The sequence below is a fragment of the Globicephala melas genome, chromosome 2, assembly GCF_963455315.2.
Source record: "Globicephala melas chromosome 2, mGloMel1.2, whole genome shotgun sequence".
In the NCBI taxonomy this organism is placed as follows: domain Eukaryota; kingdom Metazoa; phylum Chordata; class Mammalia; order Artiodactyla; family Delphinidae; genus Globicephala; species Globicephala melas.
This window is the reverse complement of record NC_083315.2, coordinates 93333502-93350951: the sequence shown is the minus strand read 5'-3', so window position 1 is coordinate 93350951 and position 17450 is coordinate 93333502. Positions and strand designations below refer to the sequence as shown.

The 17450-nt window shown below is 53.9% G+C and overlaps 1 protein-coding gene and 1 long non-coding RNA gene across 4 annotated transcripts in view; one reads left to right on the top strand and one right to left on the bottom strand.

Moving 5' to 3' along the window:
• Positions 1-6437: 6437 nt before the first annotated feature.
• Positions 6438-17450, bottom strand: part of LOC132596856 (uncharacterized) — an 11646-nt gene continuing 633 nt past the window's right edge. The window contains exons 1-3 of one of the 2 annotated variants that reach the window (XR_009563038.1): positions 11917-12249; positions 10022-10381; positions 6438-7346 (exon numbers count right to left, since the gene is read on the bottom strand). This is a non-coding gene — a long non-coding RNA (uncharacterized lncRNA). Of the gene's footprint in view, positions 7347-9434; positions 10382-11916; positions 12250-17450 lie in introns of those variants that run through there. The other variant, XR_009563039.1, reaches the window with a different exon arrangement.
• The window catches only part of DISP2 (dispatched RND transporter family member 2), a 17417-nt gene continuing 17109 nt past the window's right edge, over positions 17143-17450 (top strand). For both annotated transcript variants that reach the window (XR_009563037.1, XM_030843056.2), the window contains exon 1: positions 17143-17334. Coding sequence is in view for 1 of the 2 variants with exons in the window: in XM_030843056.2 (XP_030698916.1) it covers positions 17222-17334 (113 nt within the window). In the remaining variant the exon portion in view is untranslated. The remainder of the gene's footprint in view (positions 17335-17450) is intronic.

Below are 17450 nucleotides of genomic sequence, written 5' to 3'. Positions count from 1 at the left end.
TGCTGCCCTCTCTCCTACCCAGACCAGCCCAGGCAGTCAGAGGTCCAACCTCTGCTCCCCTTGAACTACCCCTTCCTGTCTCCCCTCCCCTCCCCCCTCCCCACCACGCTTAGCCTCTTTCCAGGCCTTGGAGCAGCAACCCTGACCCCACGGCCAGTCTCCACCACCCATAGTTCCCATCCTGCTTGGAAATGCCACTGTGCTCTCTCTTCCTTTCATGCCGGATGTTCCCACTGAGTCAGACTCGTCTACATTCCCAGTGACGGTGACGCACCCAGGCTACACACACACACACACACACACACTTGCTTCTTCTCCCACCCTCTCCACGTGCTGCCTACTGAGCTCCAGCCTAGTCTCTGAAGGTCAGGGCAGGGCCCTGGTGGGGTGGCAGTTGGGCCCCCTGTCACCTGTCCCATGCCGTGTGGTTGGAGCTGGAAGGCCCGCAGAGTACCAGCCTGGGAGGGGGAGATGCAGCTGAGACCTAACGTTCTCTGTTGTCTTTGGAACCCAGGTCCCCAGACCAGGTTTGGGGAGGGCAGGTGTAGATAGAGGAGGCTGTAGGAGCGAGGCAAGGTCTGCTGTCCCCCTTGTGCCTGTTCCCAGCCAGGGTGGGGGCAGGACAGCAGCGGGGAGCAGCAGGCACATGTAGAAATCCAGCTCTCCTGCAGGGAGGGCGACCCAGATCGCTGGAAGGCCCTGCAGGGAAAGACTCCCCTAAACTAGTGGCAAAGGCCTCCGGACCCAGCAGGCTGGAGCCACGTGCCCAGGAGAAACCAATAGTCAGACAGCCCCACGGTTGCCGGCCATGTGCTTCCCAAGTGTTATTCACACAACAGTCACGCCTCAGAGCAGTCTCCTATTTTCCCCAGAGTCTCTAATGTGCCTGTCTGCTCCCCCCTGGACAGAGGCTCTCTGAGGGCAGGAATGGTGTGCCAAGGGGCTCTAAATCCCCAGGGCCTGGCCCAGTGCCCCTGCAAACTACAGAGCCTCCCTCGGCGCTTGCAGAATGAATACAGGAGTGAGGTAGCCACGCCATCCTGTGCATGGCTGTGGGTACTTGTGCATTGGCTGGGGCTGCCTTTCCCTCCACCCAGAGCACACGCAGCCTTGAGGGAGGCGGTGTCCGCTAAAGTCCCTAACTGTGAATTTCCTTTCCCTGTCTAGGGAAGGCGGGGTGTGACCAGCATTGTGTTCCCCCGGGGAGACCATGTCTCTGTTACTCTGTGTCACCACTAGGGGGCAGCAAGGTTACAAAAGCCTGGTTGGGGGGCCCTCTTCCCCTCCCTTCTGCTCCCCTCCCCTTCCCAGCGCCCCGCCCACAAGTCTCCATAACCCCCACCTCCCAACTCCGCCAGACCGGAGAAGCCACATGCGTTGTAAGAGCCTCATTTTACTGGTGATGAGACCAGAGAGGTAGCGCCCCTCTGCCTAGGCTGCTCAGCCTGTTTGTGGCTCAGATGAACCTAGCAGCCGGGCGCCTGCCTCCTGACCAGCTCTTTTCCTGGCTGTCCCAACAACGCTGTTTCTCCTGATACTTCACCGTGTGCCCTCCCTTTCTCTACGCAGGGATGGGCCTGTTGTCCCGGGCCGCAGGTCGGGTCGTGTCTCTTCCCTGGCTGGTCCCCCACCCTCTCAGGCAGCCTGCCGGCTGGGCCCATAGCACTGCCACCTCACTCTCAGCACCTCCCTGGATCAAGAAACTGCTGTCATGATTCCTACTGACCAGAGGTTTAGTGCAGGCCTCTCAGGTCAGGCCAGGCCTGGCCCTGGGTAGGGAGGACTCAGAGTGCATGAGGTAGGGCCAGAGGGACAAGCTCTTGGCAGGCTCCAGATGCCAGGGACGTTCTGGGCCCTACCGCTCCCGAGAACACACATACCAGAGCAGGGTGGGGCCGAAGTCCTTTGAAGCATCAGGTGGCAGAAGGATGGTTCGGGGAACCCCTCCTCCGTTCTGTTCTACAGGGCACACCCTGGGCTGGGGCATCCTAAGCTTTCCAGCTCCGGGCCGGCAGTGGGAGGAGAACCCTGACGTGGAACCGAACCCCTGAGCTACTTCACCCGGTCCAGTCAAAGAGGGAACAAAAAGTGAAGACCCAGGCTCCACCTCAGAGGCACCTGACGATACCAGGCCACATAAGCCTGAGGCCAGGGTGACAAAAGACTCATCAATTGAGGAGTTCTGCTTGCCGCAGGACAGGCCAATAAATCGGAGACGAGGTGTAGCCAGCAGACGGAGAAGATGGCAGACTAAAGTCTCAAAATAACCATCTTATCGGGGTTTGGATGCCAGTTTCTTTTATAGCACAGAGGGGGAGGAGAGAGGCAGTAAAGTAAAAAGGCCAGACGTTTTGCAAATATCCCCTGGAATGGCCAGCCTCCGGGAAGGGATGTGTTAAGTGTTAATTTCTTCTTTCTCTTAGCCATCCACAGGTGGACCGGGTCGGGATGTTTGCCTGAACAAAAGGCACTTGGTTTAACATTCTGGCAGAGGGGCAGAGTTCCCTGAGGCAGGCCATTATGTATACACAATATCCTTTTTTTTTTTTTTTTTTTTTGCGGTACCCGGGCCTCTCACTGTTGTGGCCTCTCCCTTTGCGGAGCACGCACAGGCTCAGCTGCCATGGCTCACGGGCCCAGCCGCTCCGCGGCATGTGGGATCCTCCCGGACCGGGGCACGAACCCGTGTCCCCTGCATCGGCAGGCGGACTCTCAACCACTGCGCCACCAGGGAAGCCCTACACAATATCCTTTTACTGAACAAAAGCAGCGGAAAGCAAAGGTTAAAGTAAAAGAAGCAGATTCTACATGTAGTCATTTGGCTCTTCCCTGTTACAATTTTCCAGGAGATAACCTTGCGGGGGATGAGCAAGACTCAGCAAGGGGATGGCAGTGAGAGTGTTGCATGAAGCGGGAGTGGCATCTTACTAGTAAGAAAACGTTAGGGGACTTCCCTGCTGGTACCGTGGGTAAGACTCCGTGCTCCCAATGCAGGGGGCCTGGGTTCGATCCCTGGTCGGAGAACTAGATCCTGCATGCCGCAACTAAGAGTCCACATGCCACAACAAAGATCCCGCGTGCAGTACAACCAAGACCCGGCGCAGCCAAATAAATTTTTTAAAAAAGAGAGAGAGAGGAGACCCTTAAGTTAGGAAAGTGCAGACCAGACCAGGTAGGTCACTGAAGGGCAGACTGAGGGGACAAAGCCGTCCAGAGGGGCTCACTGAAGGTTTTACAGCAGGGGCTAAGAAGGCCATGCAGTGGTTTAGGAAGCCAGGGAGGAGGCTGAGTCCAGATCGTGGAGGGAGGGGTCTGTACCAGAGAGGGAAGAGGAGTTTCCAGGAAAGGGTGAGCAGGAGAGCCTCAGGAGGCCTCAGAGCATCAGCATGGGGGGTGGGGGGAGAGGGGCAGGGCAGCCAAGACAGCATCTAGGACTCAGGCCTGGGGTCCTCATGGATGTGGGGAGCAGGCCGGGCTTGCCTACAGGTGCCCAGGGTGCTCCTTCCTCTAGGCAGGCAGAGAGGCTGGAAGGCTGGCTTGGGACAGACAGGCTCTCCCCATCTTGAAGCTCATCACAGGGGCCTCTCATGGGGATGAGGTGTGGGTGGGGTCACACCCTCCAGGGATAGGGAAAAGGTCTGGCACAGTTTTCAGGGGCGGAGAGGACAGAAGCCCAACAGAAGGCCGAGGGATTGCTGAGAGCTGGCCTTTGGAATGGCAGGGGGTGGATGTCCCGTCTCTGGAGGTAGTATCACCCAGCCTAGAGGCTTCAAGGCAGAAGAGGGCAACCAGGGTGAGAGAGAGCATGCTGAAATGCCTGGGACACCACAGTCATCACAGGGAAGAGGAAGCAGCCTGAGGGTGTGGAAGGGAAGTAGGGTGACCAGTTGTCCAGGTTTGCCTGAAACTGAGCCTATCTTAGCACTGAAAGTCCTGTGTCCAGAAGTCCCCCCATTCCTAGGCAAACCTGGATGTCTGGTCACTTTATGGCGAAGGAGGCTGGGGCAGGGAGGGAATCTTCACCTGTGAGTGAAATACTCTGAGTGATGCCAGTGGCTAAAGATGTAGATGTGTCCTTCAGGAAGATCCCACTGTGAGTAAGGGGATGAACGATGAGGCCAGGAAGACAAATAGGTCGTCAGTGCTAATACTGATAATCATAATAACACCTTGCACTTACATCTAACACTGCCAAAGCCCTCACACATGTGATGTCATTTGATCTCATCAAGCTTTGAAATCTGTGGATTAGCCAGGGCTAGTGTTACTAGATTCTCTTTGGAGATCAGGGTCAGTGACTTGCCCGAGAGTCTCGTGGTCGGGTGGGGGCCTCCCGCTGCACCGGCCCCATCCCTGCAGCACCCTCTCCAGCCCAGGTCAAGGCCGCCCACCTTTACCCTCCTGCCAGGAGAAACCTGTCCCCCCAAACCCTGCAAAAGTGCCTGGCTGTCCCACCTCCTTCCCCACCCCACCCCCCAGGACAGCCCAGGAGCAAGGGCCTTGCTGGCTCTACTGACAGGGATTGGGGGTCACAGAGAGGGCCGACATCCTGCCTTTTGGCCTTCACCATCAGTCCACACGCTCCCTGAGGCCCCCCCTACCCATGGCCTCTACCGCTTCTGGAGATGCCCTCAGCCTCTCCTCTCCCTGAGCCCAGAAATGTCTCTCCTTCCTCCCAGAGTGCCTTTCTTCTCCACTTGGTGTGCCTTTCTGGCAGGGAAGGGCCACCTCTCTCTGCCAGGCAATAAACAAAAGCACTCGGTAAGCACTTACTATCTGTAAGGCACAGTGCCAGAGGGTAGAGGGGACCCACACGTGGTCGAGGCTCTGCTCACCCCCAACATCTTAGGATTGGGTAGAGGGATCCCACGGAACATCGTGCTCTGCTATAAATTGATTCCAGGACTTCCCTGGTGGCACAGTAGTTACAAATCCTCCTGCCAACGCAGGGGACACGGGTTCGAGCCCTGGTCCGGGAGGATCCCACATGCCGTGGAGCAACTAAGCCCGTGTGCCACAACTACTGAGCCTGAGCTCTAGAGTCCGTGAGCCACAACTACTGAGCTCGCGTGCCACAACTACTGAAGCCTGTGCACCTAGAGCCTGTGCTCCACAACAAGAGAAGCCACCACAGTGAGAAGCCCACGCACCCAACAAAGAGTAGCCCCCGCTCGCTGCAACTAGAGAAAGCCCGCGCGCAGCAACGAAGACCCAACCAGCCAAAAATAAATAAATAAATAAGACATTATTAAGCAAGACTAATCCATTAAAAAAAAAAAAACAAATTGACTCCAGTGTGCCCACCCACTGCTGTGGACATCCTCCTCACCTCCCGGAGGCTGCACCCCACCCAGACCACTCAGACTGTCCTCGCTTCTCTGTCCACCCCATCAAGATGGGTCTACCTCTAAATTGGGAGATTGGGATTGACATATACACACTACTGTATATAAAATAGATAACTAATAAGGACCTATTGTATAGCACAGGGAACTCTACTCAATACTCTGTAATGACCTATATGGGAAAAGAAGCTTAAAAAGAGTGGATATATGTATATGTATAACTGACTCACTTTGCTGTACACCTGAAACTAACACAACATTGTAAATCAACTACACTCCGATAAAAATTAAAAAAAGAAAAATGATGGGTCTACCTCCTCGGCCCAAGGCCTCCGTACCTCCTACTGCCTGCCTGCAGTGATGCAGATCCTGAGCCTAGACCCTGACTCCAGAGATGCAGAGAACCAGGGTACTGAGCCTTGAGCCCAGAGCATGAGGCCCCACTGCCCTCCTCAGCCCTGCAGTCCCCTCTCCCCCTTGGGGGTCCATGAAGCCACAGGCCTCTCCTTTTAGCTTCCTGCCGAAGGCTGGGGCTGGGAGTGAACAGGTCATGACATCAGGGTCCCGGAAGGGGAAAAGGAGGATTCCTGGAAGAGGGGGGCTGGGAGGGCTGGGGAGGGCAGGGCGTGGTGGTCACAGGTAGTACCATTCAGGCAGCGTGGGCTGAAAGGTGTGAGCTCTGCAGACACCGCGCCTTTGTAAACCTCCGCCTGCCCTCCGTGCACTAGCTCCCCTAAGGCTCACAGCAAATATGTACATGATGGATTAATAACTCCCCATCTAGTCATAAACCAAAGTCCTTTGCCCACAGTGTTACCAAAGCAGGCGGGAATTTTTCAGAAATGCATTCCTGAAAAGAGAGACAACGTAATGTGGAGAAGGGGTCCAGGCTCTAGACTCAGATGGTCCTCGACTGGGACTAATTACACGCTGGCTGGGTGACCTCAGGCAAGTGTCTTAACTTCTCTGAATCCTGGCTTTTCCTAATCTATAAAAAAGAGGAAGATAATAACACCTATCCCCAAGAGCTTATGTGAGATAATTGGTATTTTAAAAGAAACTGACACACAAATACTTTCCTTTCTTGCTCACCAGGGAAATAAAGGAGAATCACTATTTTCCTCCTCTCCATTTTCCAAATTGTTTTCTGATGCAGTTATGTTGCTTCTGTTTTTACAGCTCTGATTGAGGCCAAAATGATATACCAGAAATGGCACAAAATGTACAATTTGATAAGTTTTGCCGTGTTTTTACCCCATGAAAACATCCTCACGATCAAGATAATGAACACATCCATGAAACCCAAAACTTTCCTCATGTCCCTTTCTAACGTCTCCCTCCAGCACCCCCCCCCACCATGCTTTCCCCGGGCAACCACTGATCTGCTGTCATTATCAATTGGTTCACATTTTCTAGAATTTTACACCATTCTAGAATTTTATAGACACTTATGTAGTATGGATTCTTCATGTCTTGCTTCCTTCACCAGCAGTTATTTTGAGGTTCACTTATGTTTCTGTGCATATCAATAGTTCATTCCTTTTTACTGTCGTATCCAACGGAGTGCATGCACCATGATCTGTTTATTCATTCACATATTGACGGACATTTGAGAAGTTCCCCAGTTTTTAGCTATTCCAAACAAAGTTACTACATTCAAGTATAAACCTTAGTGAGACCCAGGTTTTCCCTTCTCTCCGGCAAGTCACTGTTTAAAAATGAATTTAAAGCAGTTCAGGTACATCGAGGTCAACCAGGCTTTTTATAGGAGAACCTAGAGAGAGCAGCTGCTTTAACTTCTCTTCCTCCTCCTGCATGTTCTCGATTTCACATGGTGCTTGTTCTCCTTGATCGAAACAGGACCCCTCCGAGCCCCTTCGCCTAGTTGAGGGTGGGAGTGTCAGCTGGCCTCGGTTTCACCCATCACGGTAAGCCCAGGGGTGGGCATCACGAGCTCACGTCAGCCAGGGGACTGCCATCATGGGAAAAATCCTCCTCCTTCTTCCAGAAAATAATTTTTTTTAACATGTAAAAAAGAGAGAAAAATAAACAAAATATAAACCACAGAAATGGAGACCAGTTACTACCCAACAGTAACTACACTCCAACCTTGCGTTCATTCACCAGATTTTTATTGGGCACCTGCTGAGGGCCAGGAGAGCTGCTAAGGGCCAGTCCCTGGGGATACAAAGGTGAACAGATAGTCCCACGGAGCAGGATACAGGAGAAGAAAGATGCAGGGAGAGAGGGGATGCCTTGTAACAGGGGCATCTGGTCTGTCTGCAGGGGCCTAAGGGAAGCCAAGGGGTGTGGCACAAACAAGAGGCCAGAGGATTCAGCTGGGCTGGGCCACAGGCGCTTGCAGAGCACAGAGCAAGCTGGTGGTCTGGACTGCAAAACCCCAGGCTTGCTTCCCGCTTGTCGACATTCCAACCGTAAAGTTCCCTCTTCTTTTCTTTTTTTTCTTTTTTCAGTGTCCTGGAAATTTATTAATCTTATCCCCACTTCTATTTAAAAAAATTTTTTTTACTGAAGTATAGTTGATTTACAACATTATGTTAGTTTCAGGTGTACAGCATAGTGCTTCAGTATTTTGCAGATTATATTCCATTATAGGTTATCACAAGATAATAAGTATAATTCCCGCGCTATACAGTATACCCTTGCTCCTTATCTTTTTTTTTTTTCTTTTGTGGTACGCGGGCCTCTCACTGTTGTAGCCTCTTCCGTTGCACAGGCTCCGGGCACGCAGGCTCAGCGGCCATGGCTCCCGGGCCCAGCCGCTCCGCGGCATGTGGGATCTTCCCGGACCGGGGCACGAACCCGCGTCCCCTGCATCGGCAGACGGACTCTCAACCACTGCGCCACCAGGAAGCCCCCTTATCTATTTTATATATAGTAGTTTTTAATCTGTTAACCCCATACCCCTAATTTGTCCCTCCCCACTTTGGTAACCACAAGTTTGTTTTTTTTCTGACTCACTCAATTTCCACTCCCAGGCGAGCTCCCTGAGCTGGGGCAGCACATGTGAGAACTCAGGCCTGGGGCTTGGTTCCCAGGGCACAGATTCCAGAGGCCCCTCCACTAGGCTCCCTGTTTCCTCCTTCACCCATGGAAGTAGGTGATAATCTCACTGTTTTGTATGCGTCAGTGGGTTCACTAAGTGTGTGAAGCACCTGGGGCCTGGCATTTAGTAGGAGCTCCATGAGTGTTTAGAGACGGCCCTCTGGGTGCTAAACAGCCTGGCCAGGGTATAGGCCCCCTGCCTTGGTTCTGTGGCACCTTGTTACCAGGCTGATGGGGTAACGGGTTCTTCCCTGCTCCTTCCCACCCACTCCACCCTTACACACACACACACCCCCCACACACACCTGTTTCCAGCTGCTCTTTGCCCAGTTAAAGATTAGCCCAGCCCCCCTCATTCCTCCACACCTTCAGCCCATGAACCTCCCAGTGCACCTGGCCCACCCCAGCCCCTCCCCATCCTTTACAAATACACCTGAGGACAAACAGAGCCTCAGACTGCCTCCTGCCCCCTGCTCTGCGCTCCCAGGTCAGGGTCTGGCTCCGCTGGCTGTGGGCTCTGTGAGTGCTGTGGGCCTGTGTGGTCATGGTCTCCCTGGGTATGTGTGTGTGTGTACTGAATTGGTATCTGTGCCTCTGTGTCTCTTTGTGTGGGTGTCATTCGTGTGCGCGCGCGCGCATGTGCGTGTCTCTTCATAAACGCAATGTGGGTCTGTGTGCTATGTGTCTAGGTGCCTGACCCCACTCCTGGGTCTGCGCTCTCTTCTTGAGTTAGAATTGAATTTACAGCCTCTGATGCGCCAGACACAGGGGTTTAGCTGAGGGTCCAGGAGATTGTGTTAGTTCCCTTCCAGAGCCACCAACTCCTACCCCTCAAGCACCTTGGCCTGAACTGGGGAGAGACAGTCCAAGGCCTGTCTTTTTTTTTTTAACTGAGGTATAATTAACGATAAGGTTAGATTAGTGTCAGGTGTATAGCAGCTTATACCTTCCAACCCCCTCCGCCCATTTCACCCAGGCCCCACCCCCTGCCTCTGGCAACCACCCATCTGTTCTCAGTATCTGTGTGCTTGAGGGGTTTTTTGTTTGGGGAATTTTTTTAGGTTCCACATATAAGTGAGATTATGTGATACTTGTCTTTCTCTGTCTGACTTATTTCACTCAACATAATGCCCTCAAGGTCCACCCATGTTGTCACAAACAGCAAGATTTCATTCTTAAGGCTGAAACAATGTTGCCAAACAATATGGCTAAACAATATTCATTGTTTATAATACTCATTTTATTTATCCATTCATCTGTTGATGGACACTTAGGCTGTTTTCGTGTCTTGACTATTGTAAATAATGCTGCAATGAACGTGGGGGTGCGTATATCTTTTCAAATTAGTGTTTTTGTTTTCTTTGGATAAATACCCAGAAGTGGAATTACTGGATCATATGGCAGTTCTATTTTTAATTTTTTGAGGAACCAACATACTGTTTTCCATAGTGGCTGCACCAATTCACATTCCCTCTTCTCCACATCCTCGCCAACACTTAGTTCTTGTCTTTTGGATGATAGCCATTCTAACAGGTGTGAGGTGATATCTCGTTGTGGTTTTGGTTTTCATTTCCATGATGATTACTGATGTTGAGCACCTTTTCACGTACCTGCTGGCCATCTGTATGTCTTCTTTGGAAAAATGTCAGGTTCTCTGCCCATTTTTTTAAATTAATTAATTAATTTCTTTATTTTTGGCTGCGTTGGGTCTTCAATGCTGCGCGAGGGCTTTCTCTAGTTGTGGCGAGCAGGGGGTACTCTTTGTTGCCATGCGTGGACTTCTCATTGCGGCGTCTTCTCTTGTCGTGGAGCATGGGCTTCAGGTGCGCGGGCTTCAGTAGTGGTGGCACATGGGCTCAGTAGTTGTGGCTCCCGGGCTCTAGAGCACAGGCTCAGTAGTTGTGGTGAACCGGCTTAGTTGCTCCGCGGCATGTGGGATCTTCCCGGATCAGGGCTCGAATCTGTGTCCCCTGCATGGGCAGGGAGATTCTTAACCACTATGCCACCAGGGAAGCCCCTCTGCCCATTTTTTAATGGAATTGTTTTCTTTCCAAGGCCTGTCTTTTCTCTTTCTACCAAGCCAGATCCTGGCTGGCCCTAAGGTTGTCTTTACCACTCCCTCCCCAAGCCTAGTCCCATGGATCTCTTCCATACTCATCACTCACTAAGGGGAAGAAGGAGGTAACAGGAAGGACCATGGCATAGCTCAGAGGCTGACCTCAGCTGAACATTTCTTTCATAAGTAAAAGCCAGCAAAAATGGGTGGCTCAAAAGGTGCCAGGGGGACTTCCCTGGTGGTCCAGTGGTTAAGACTCCACGCTCCCAGTGCAGGGGGCCTGGGTTCGATCCCTGGTCAGGGAAGTAGATCCCACATGCTGCAACAAAGATATAAATAAATAATTTTTTTAAAAAAAACAAAAAAACAGTGCTAGGGGCCTGTCTTGCAAGGGGCTGGGGCTGTTGTAGTACAGAAGTGTGTGTGTGAACATTTGTGCCTCTATGTTCGGCAACCATATGAGTACCAGAGTGCCCAGATGTCACGTAGTTGGTCTGTATGTCACATATTATATTCTGATTTGCGGGCCAGAAAAAAAATTAATTAATACACCACATTTGCACTGGGTCCATTCTGGAGTTGTCCATTATGACCTATGCACCAGCCCCAAGCAAGACAAGGCCAGCCTTGGCACCAGGGCACCTCAGAAGCTCCATCCTATGAGAGCACACTTATTGGCAAATGACAGATGGGCTCAGCCCCCAAGTCCTCTTCCAGTCCTGGTGGGAGGAGACAGGAACAAGCAGCTTGGATCAAGGAAGGTTTTCCATTCACTTGTGCCATGGGGGTAAAGGTCTTAGGATCCCCTGGATCCCCCAGAGGCCCCTACCCACCAACCCCATCCTCCCTGCTCTGGGTGCACCGATCTCTCCAAGTCTCCCTCCCCACCTTTATGCCAGGCGTCTACACAGGGACAAGAGTCTCTAGGGACTGAGTACTGTGACCTGACACATGGTAGGCATGCTACATGAATAATTAACATGATTGAAATTGACCCTAGTAGAAATGAATTAATAGGGAGCTTCCCTGGTGGCACAGTGGTTAAGAATCCGTCTGCCAATGCAGGGGACATGGGTTCGAGCCCTATTCCAGGAAGCTCCCACATGACGCGGAGCAACTAAGCCCACACGCCACAACTACTGAGCCTGTGCCCTAGAGCCCGCGTACCACAACTACTGAAGCCCGCGCGCCTAGAGCCCGTGCTCCGCAACAAGAGAAGCCACTGCAATGAGAAGCCCACGCACTGCAACAAAGAGTAGCCCCCGCTCGCCGCAACTAGAGAAAGCCCGCGCGCAGCAACGAAGGCCCAACACTGCCAAAAACAAATAAATTTATTTTTTAAAAAATGAATTAATACATGATTGTGAGTTTGGGGGTGGATCTGGTGGGTCACGTGTGAGGGTGTAGGGTTCAGGGGTGCATAATGCTCTCATGTCTCTGTCTACCTACCATATGAATGAAGCCAGTGCATCCGCTCAACACCCTTGCCTGGCGCCTACTCAGTGTCCAGCTCCACAGTGAGTCCCAAGCTAAGCCACAGGGAGCAATTTTATCCCTTTCATCCCTTGAAGGGTCTACGTGTGTACATCCTTGGGAAGAAGAAGGAGAGACCGAGATTTAGATCACAGTAAACTAAACTTTACCTGTTGACTCACAGGTGTTCTTTTTGTCACCCCCTGTGCTTGCCTCATAAAGATGGAGCCAGGTAAGTACTGCAGCGGGAGGCTGTAGGGTGGAAGAAGGAAGAGAGAAGGAAGGGGAGGGTGGTGAAGGCAGGGGCAATCAGTCAGTCACATCTACCACAAGCCGAGAGAGAGAGAGAGAGAGAGAGAGAGAGAGAGAGAGAGAGAGAGAGTGAGAGAGAGAGAGAGAGAGAGAGAGAGAGAGAGAGAGAGTGTGTGTGTGTGTGGTGGTAGGGTTCCAAAATGAAAACAAGCCCTTGAATTTTGTAATACACTCTACAGTTTAAGAAGCATGCCCACACATCCTTCATCTCACTAGATCTTCAACCTCAGGAGTAAAACAGGGAGGGGCTCCTCCTGCGTCCACATGCGCTCTGGGGAATTAGGGGTCATGCTCAGGGTGAGGCCCTGGAGGTGGGGCTGGGGCTGGAACCTTGAACACAGCTCTTGGCAGCTGTGCCATTGGCTCCCCTCAAAAGGAACAAAAGACCACGCTGCTTCCCCTCCTGTTCCCTGGTGGTCCAGTGGTTAAGATTTCGCACTACCCCTGCAGGCGGTGCAGGTTTCATCCCTGGTCAGGGAAGTTCCACATGCTGTGTGATGCGGCCAAAAGAAAAAGAGAAAAGAAATATACATCTCATCAAGGAGGCGATTCTCACCGAGGGAGCACTTCAGAACACCCAGGACCACTCAAATTGGTTACTGCAAGAATGAGCCCTCTGGGCCAGCAGCTGGGCAGTGAGGGCAGGCAGGACGGCCCAATCTAAGCAGACTTCCTGCAGGAATGCGACACAGAGTCAAGCAAGAGATAGTGCCAAGTGGCAGGAGACATGAGCAAAGGCTAAGAGCTGGGACCAGAAGGTCATTAAGCAGGAGCCAAGAAACAGCTGAGGATCTGAGCAGAGATTGGGCTGAGAAAAGTGGGATCTGGGGGGAGGAGGCAGAGGGGGAGACGGGGTGGGGCCCGCCTGAAGGTGGAAGTAGAAGAAACAGGGTTTCCACTGCAGACGCCTCCCTTAGCGTTAGGGAGTTTGGCCGAGGTTGGGAGGGCAGACAGCTGACAGAGTGAGAACAAGAACCCACACTTCCTAACTAGCCCCATCCCACCCAGGAGAACTCAGCTGGCTCTTGAGCCTTGTTGGAGGAGGGGGGTGGAAGGTGGGCACAAAATCAGCACCAGGAGGAAGACAGGATTCTTACTGCAGAACCAAATAACCAAAGCTATTTCTTTCTTTTCCCTTCCTTTCCCACAGGTCCAAAGGATAGAAAGTTCCCCAGCCGTCTCCCCCTTTTCCTCCCCGCTGCCACGTCCCCCAGACCTCCAGCCCCTTCCTAGACCCTCAGGGAGCGACCACAATGTCCCCCAGATGCAGAATAGGGAGGCCTCAGCCCCCATGGGTGGGGCGGGGCAGGGCATCACAGCGCAAGTTCACCCCCTACAGGCGTCAGCCTTCTCCTCTGCTCCTTTCCTGTTTTCCCATCTGTCTCTCTCCTTTTCTCACATCCCCTCCCTGCCCCGGCAGCCTATCCTCTCTCCTGCTGCTTCCCCTCCTGTTCCATGCTTCTCTGCATTCCTGGCTATTCACAGCCTCCCTGGATAGCTGGCTTGCTCCCAAATCCCAACCACACTGCAGGGCCCCAGTGACCTGCCTCTGCCAGAGAAGGGAGGCTGCCTGCCCTCCTCCCTGCTTCCCCCTCCCCCAGCCCCCACTGGCTACCACCAGCAGACCCAGCTCCTAGGCCCGGAACTGGCCCCACCACAAAAAGAGTCACAGAAGAGGCAAGCAGGGTGGGAAGTGGCAGTTTCCAGGCATCACTGAGCCTGGATGGGGCAGCGGCAGCCCTAACTTGGTCACAGGAAAGTCCCCTAACCATGGAGCCTGCCTCTTCCCCACTGGTTATAAGCCGTTTTCAGGCCCTAGGCGGCAGGAGCAGACTGGGGAGTTATCCACCCCCCAGAGTAGGGCCCCAGCCCTGCTCCCCCGGGGCCCCAGGTCCCCTGTGCCCAGCACCAGAAAAGCAAGGTAGCGTCTCCACTCTTCCCTAGGCCTGTGGCAAGAGGCAAAGAGACTTCTCTGGCCTTGGGGCCTCAGGAGTGGTTCCAGCCATGACAGAAGGTTAAACCACTTTTCCCAGGACTCTTCTGGCTTAGGCGATAAAGCCTTGATTTTACTTTCTATTCTTCCTGGTTTCTTGAGTCTGCCACCTCCTCAGGGACAGGCATGGGCTCACATGTACTCCCACTGTCACATACACTCAACCAGGCACATGCACCCATACACATGTATCTGTGCACACAGCAGGCATGTATAGGCGCCCACCCATGCACATGTATACAGACATAGCTATGTGTATGTAAACGCAGCACATAGCCTTGTACCTGCACACACTACCTACAGAGAGGACACGCACATCCTTACCTTGTCACCTCCTACCTTTGTCTCCTCCCACCCTCCAGCTGCCTCTCCTTCTCCTTGGCTCCCGCATCTCCCCTCACCCTGCCTCCTGTCTCCTCCTTGCCCCTGGCCCTCACCGTGTTCCTCTGTAGCCTCCCCCAGCCCCACGTTCACTTCTAAGTAGTCAGCATGGCAAAACCTCTAATCACTCTGCATGGGTTCCTGGGTGAGGGAAGAGAGAAGATGAGATAATTCTGCTTCTTCATTGCAGATAAAATAAACTGAGGTCCAGAGACTGGGAGTCATATCTCAGCTAAAGGAATGTAACCCAATGGATCTAGGTTCCTCCCCTTGTGTCTGCTCTGTGCTCTGGTTTCATCAAGGCAAAAGGCCCAGGGCTAGGAGCAGTCACTTGCTATCCCTGTCTCCCGACCTCCACAATGAGCCCCTGCTAGTGCCCAGGAATCCTGAGTCCCCTAGAGTAGGGGCTGGAGAGGGGGAAGGGGAAGGGAGAGGGATAGTTGACTGCAGGTAAGATTGGCACTGACCTCTGACTCTAATATTGTTCATCCGGCTTTCCACAGGGGCCCTGCCATGGTGGCGGGCATGGTCACGGCCCTGGCCCTGGGCACTGCCATGGTGGTGGGCACCCCCTGGCATGGCAACCATCCTCCAGGTTCCCACCTTGAACCAGGGCACTGTCCTATGCGGGGCCACCCCCCAGGGCCCTGTGGGCACCCCACTGGCCCACATCACTGAGGAAGCAGAAGAAACAGGACATAAGAATGGAGAGCATGACCTGGCGTGGGGCCTGAACCAGAATCTTCTGGATCTAATAAACAGCCTCCTGGAGGCCATGTTCTACCTTAAAAGAGCCTATCTTCCTTCACATCCAAACTGGCACTCAGGGGGCCCAGTGGTCTCTGAGTTCCCTAGTTGTGAAAATCGGCACCCAGTCAGGCATTCTCAGTAGTGTCCATAGCATACGGTTGAATAAGGTCACCCCTCCTTTTGTTTTCACTTCTGCCCCACCCCCCATCAAAGGGTCTCAATCTCAAGTATGGTCTCATCACATCCATCCCATCATATATACCCAGACCTGGTGGGCCTTCCAAGGTTCCATCTTACATGCCTCACCCTACAGGTCAGAAGCCTTCAATGGATCCCTAACTCTCCAGATGTTATTTCTCACTATCCCCTGAAAACACATAGAAATTTCCAGCCTCTTAAACTTTGCACAGTTTCCCCACCACCACCTCCACCTCACCCCCAGGTCAGGAATGCCTTCCTTCCAAGCCAGCTGAAGCTCCACCATCAACATGAAGGCTTCCCTAAAGCCCATTAGGATGAGTGAGGTCCTCTCTGTCTTTGCACACTGCCCCCTCCTCTGCAGCTCCTATCGACCATCACATGGGCCCAACCACACCCTACCCAGTTGGCATCAATTAACGGGCTGGCTTTTTATCTCTCTCACCAAACTAAGCTACTCAGGGCAGGGCCACCACTTCTACACCTCTAGACTCTCCCACCCTCATGCCTACTGGTCTATGCCTTGCACACGGTTTGCACACAATTTAGGGATACCCATAGTCCAGTCACTCCTGGGTTCTGACTCTCCCCCCAGCCGCATGCTTCAGCCAAGGCACCTACCACACACACAGAGAGTCTGCTTACTGTAAAACCTCTTCTGCCCATCCAAGTTCCACGTCTGGGATCCTCTCCGCTCCCCATCTCCCAGGCTTCTCACAGGGCCCGTATCTGTTCTAGAGCTATGGTAACAGCCCTCTAGCCCGGCCTCTCCACCGCCCATCACACCGCCCCTCTCTCACAGCCATTCCCTAACAGGGGAAGCAGCAAGCGCCCTGGAATGAGTGGCTACTGGGTACCTTCCAGGCTAAAGTGGGGTGGTTATAAGAGAGAGTTGGGGCTTCTCTGAGTGTCTCTCTTGTCCCTCTCCCCGGCCATACTCTGCACTTGAATAACAGAATCCAGGCTCCACAACTGAGGGGCGCAGAACCAGGTCCAGACCAACGTGAAGACCCAACTTGAGCAGGTGCCTAGCCTTACTGGGAAGGAAAGGGGGGACGCTGAGCGGAGCCGAGACAAATGTGAGTCTAAAAGTAGCCCAACCTCTCAACCCCTCAGCGTCCGGAGCAGTGAAGTGCCGGCATGGAGCTGCTCCCTCTTTGGGGCTGGAAGAGTCTGTGTTACAAGTTATGAGGCTCTTTACACGGTGCCTGGGGTCGCGTTTCCTGGTCCCTCACGGGAAGACGGATGCCCCCCAGGAAAGGCCGATGTGCGAACTACTGCACAGACTCCTAACAGCAGCTCTCAGACCTGGCCTGAGTAGAAGGGCCCACAACTCCAGCCCGGGGGTCTTAAAGACAGCGAGCCTTCGGGCAGCGGCGCGGCGGGAAGCCCCTGTCCCCGCCCCCCGGTGCCGCGCCCATTGGCTGGGCTCCTCATCGGCCCCGCCCAGCGATCGACCCGCTTGGCGTCGACGCGTGCGCAGGAGCCGCCCCCTGCCGCCGCCGCCGCCGCCGCCGCCGCCGCCGCCGCCGCCGCCGCCGCCGCCGCCGCCGCCGCCGCCGCCGCCGCCGCCGCCGCCGCCGCCGCCGCCGCCGCCGCCGCCACTACTTCAGCACCAGCGCCCGGACAGCGGCGCCGCCCACGGGCATGGACGGCGGTAGCGGCAGCGGCAGCAACGATCCGGCTCCCGGCCCGGGTCTGGAAGGGGAGCAGCGGCCCGAGGGGGAGCCTTTGGCTCCAGACGGCAGGTCCCCGGACAGGTAGGGGCGGACTGCTCCGCAGACCCAGCTCGCAGACCTTCCCAGAATCCCCGGCCCAGGTATCCCCAGTAGCCGCCATATGTCGTCCCATTCAGTCCCCAGCCCCATCTAGAGCC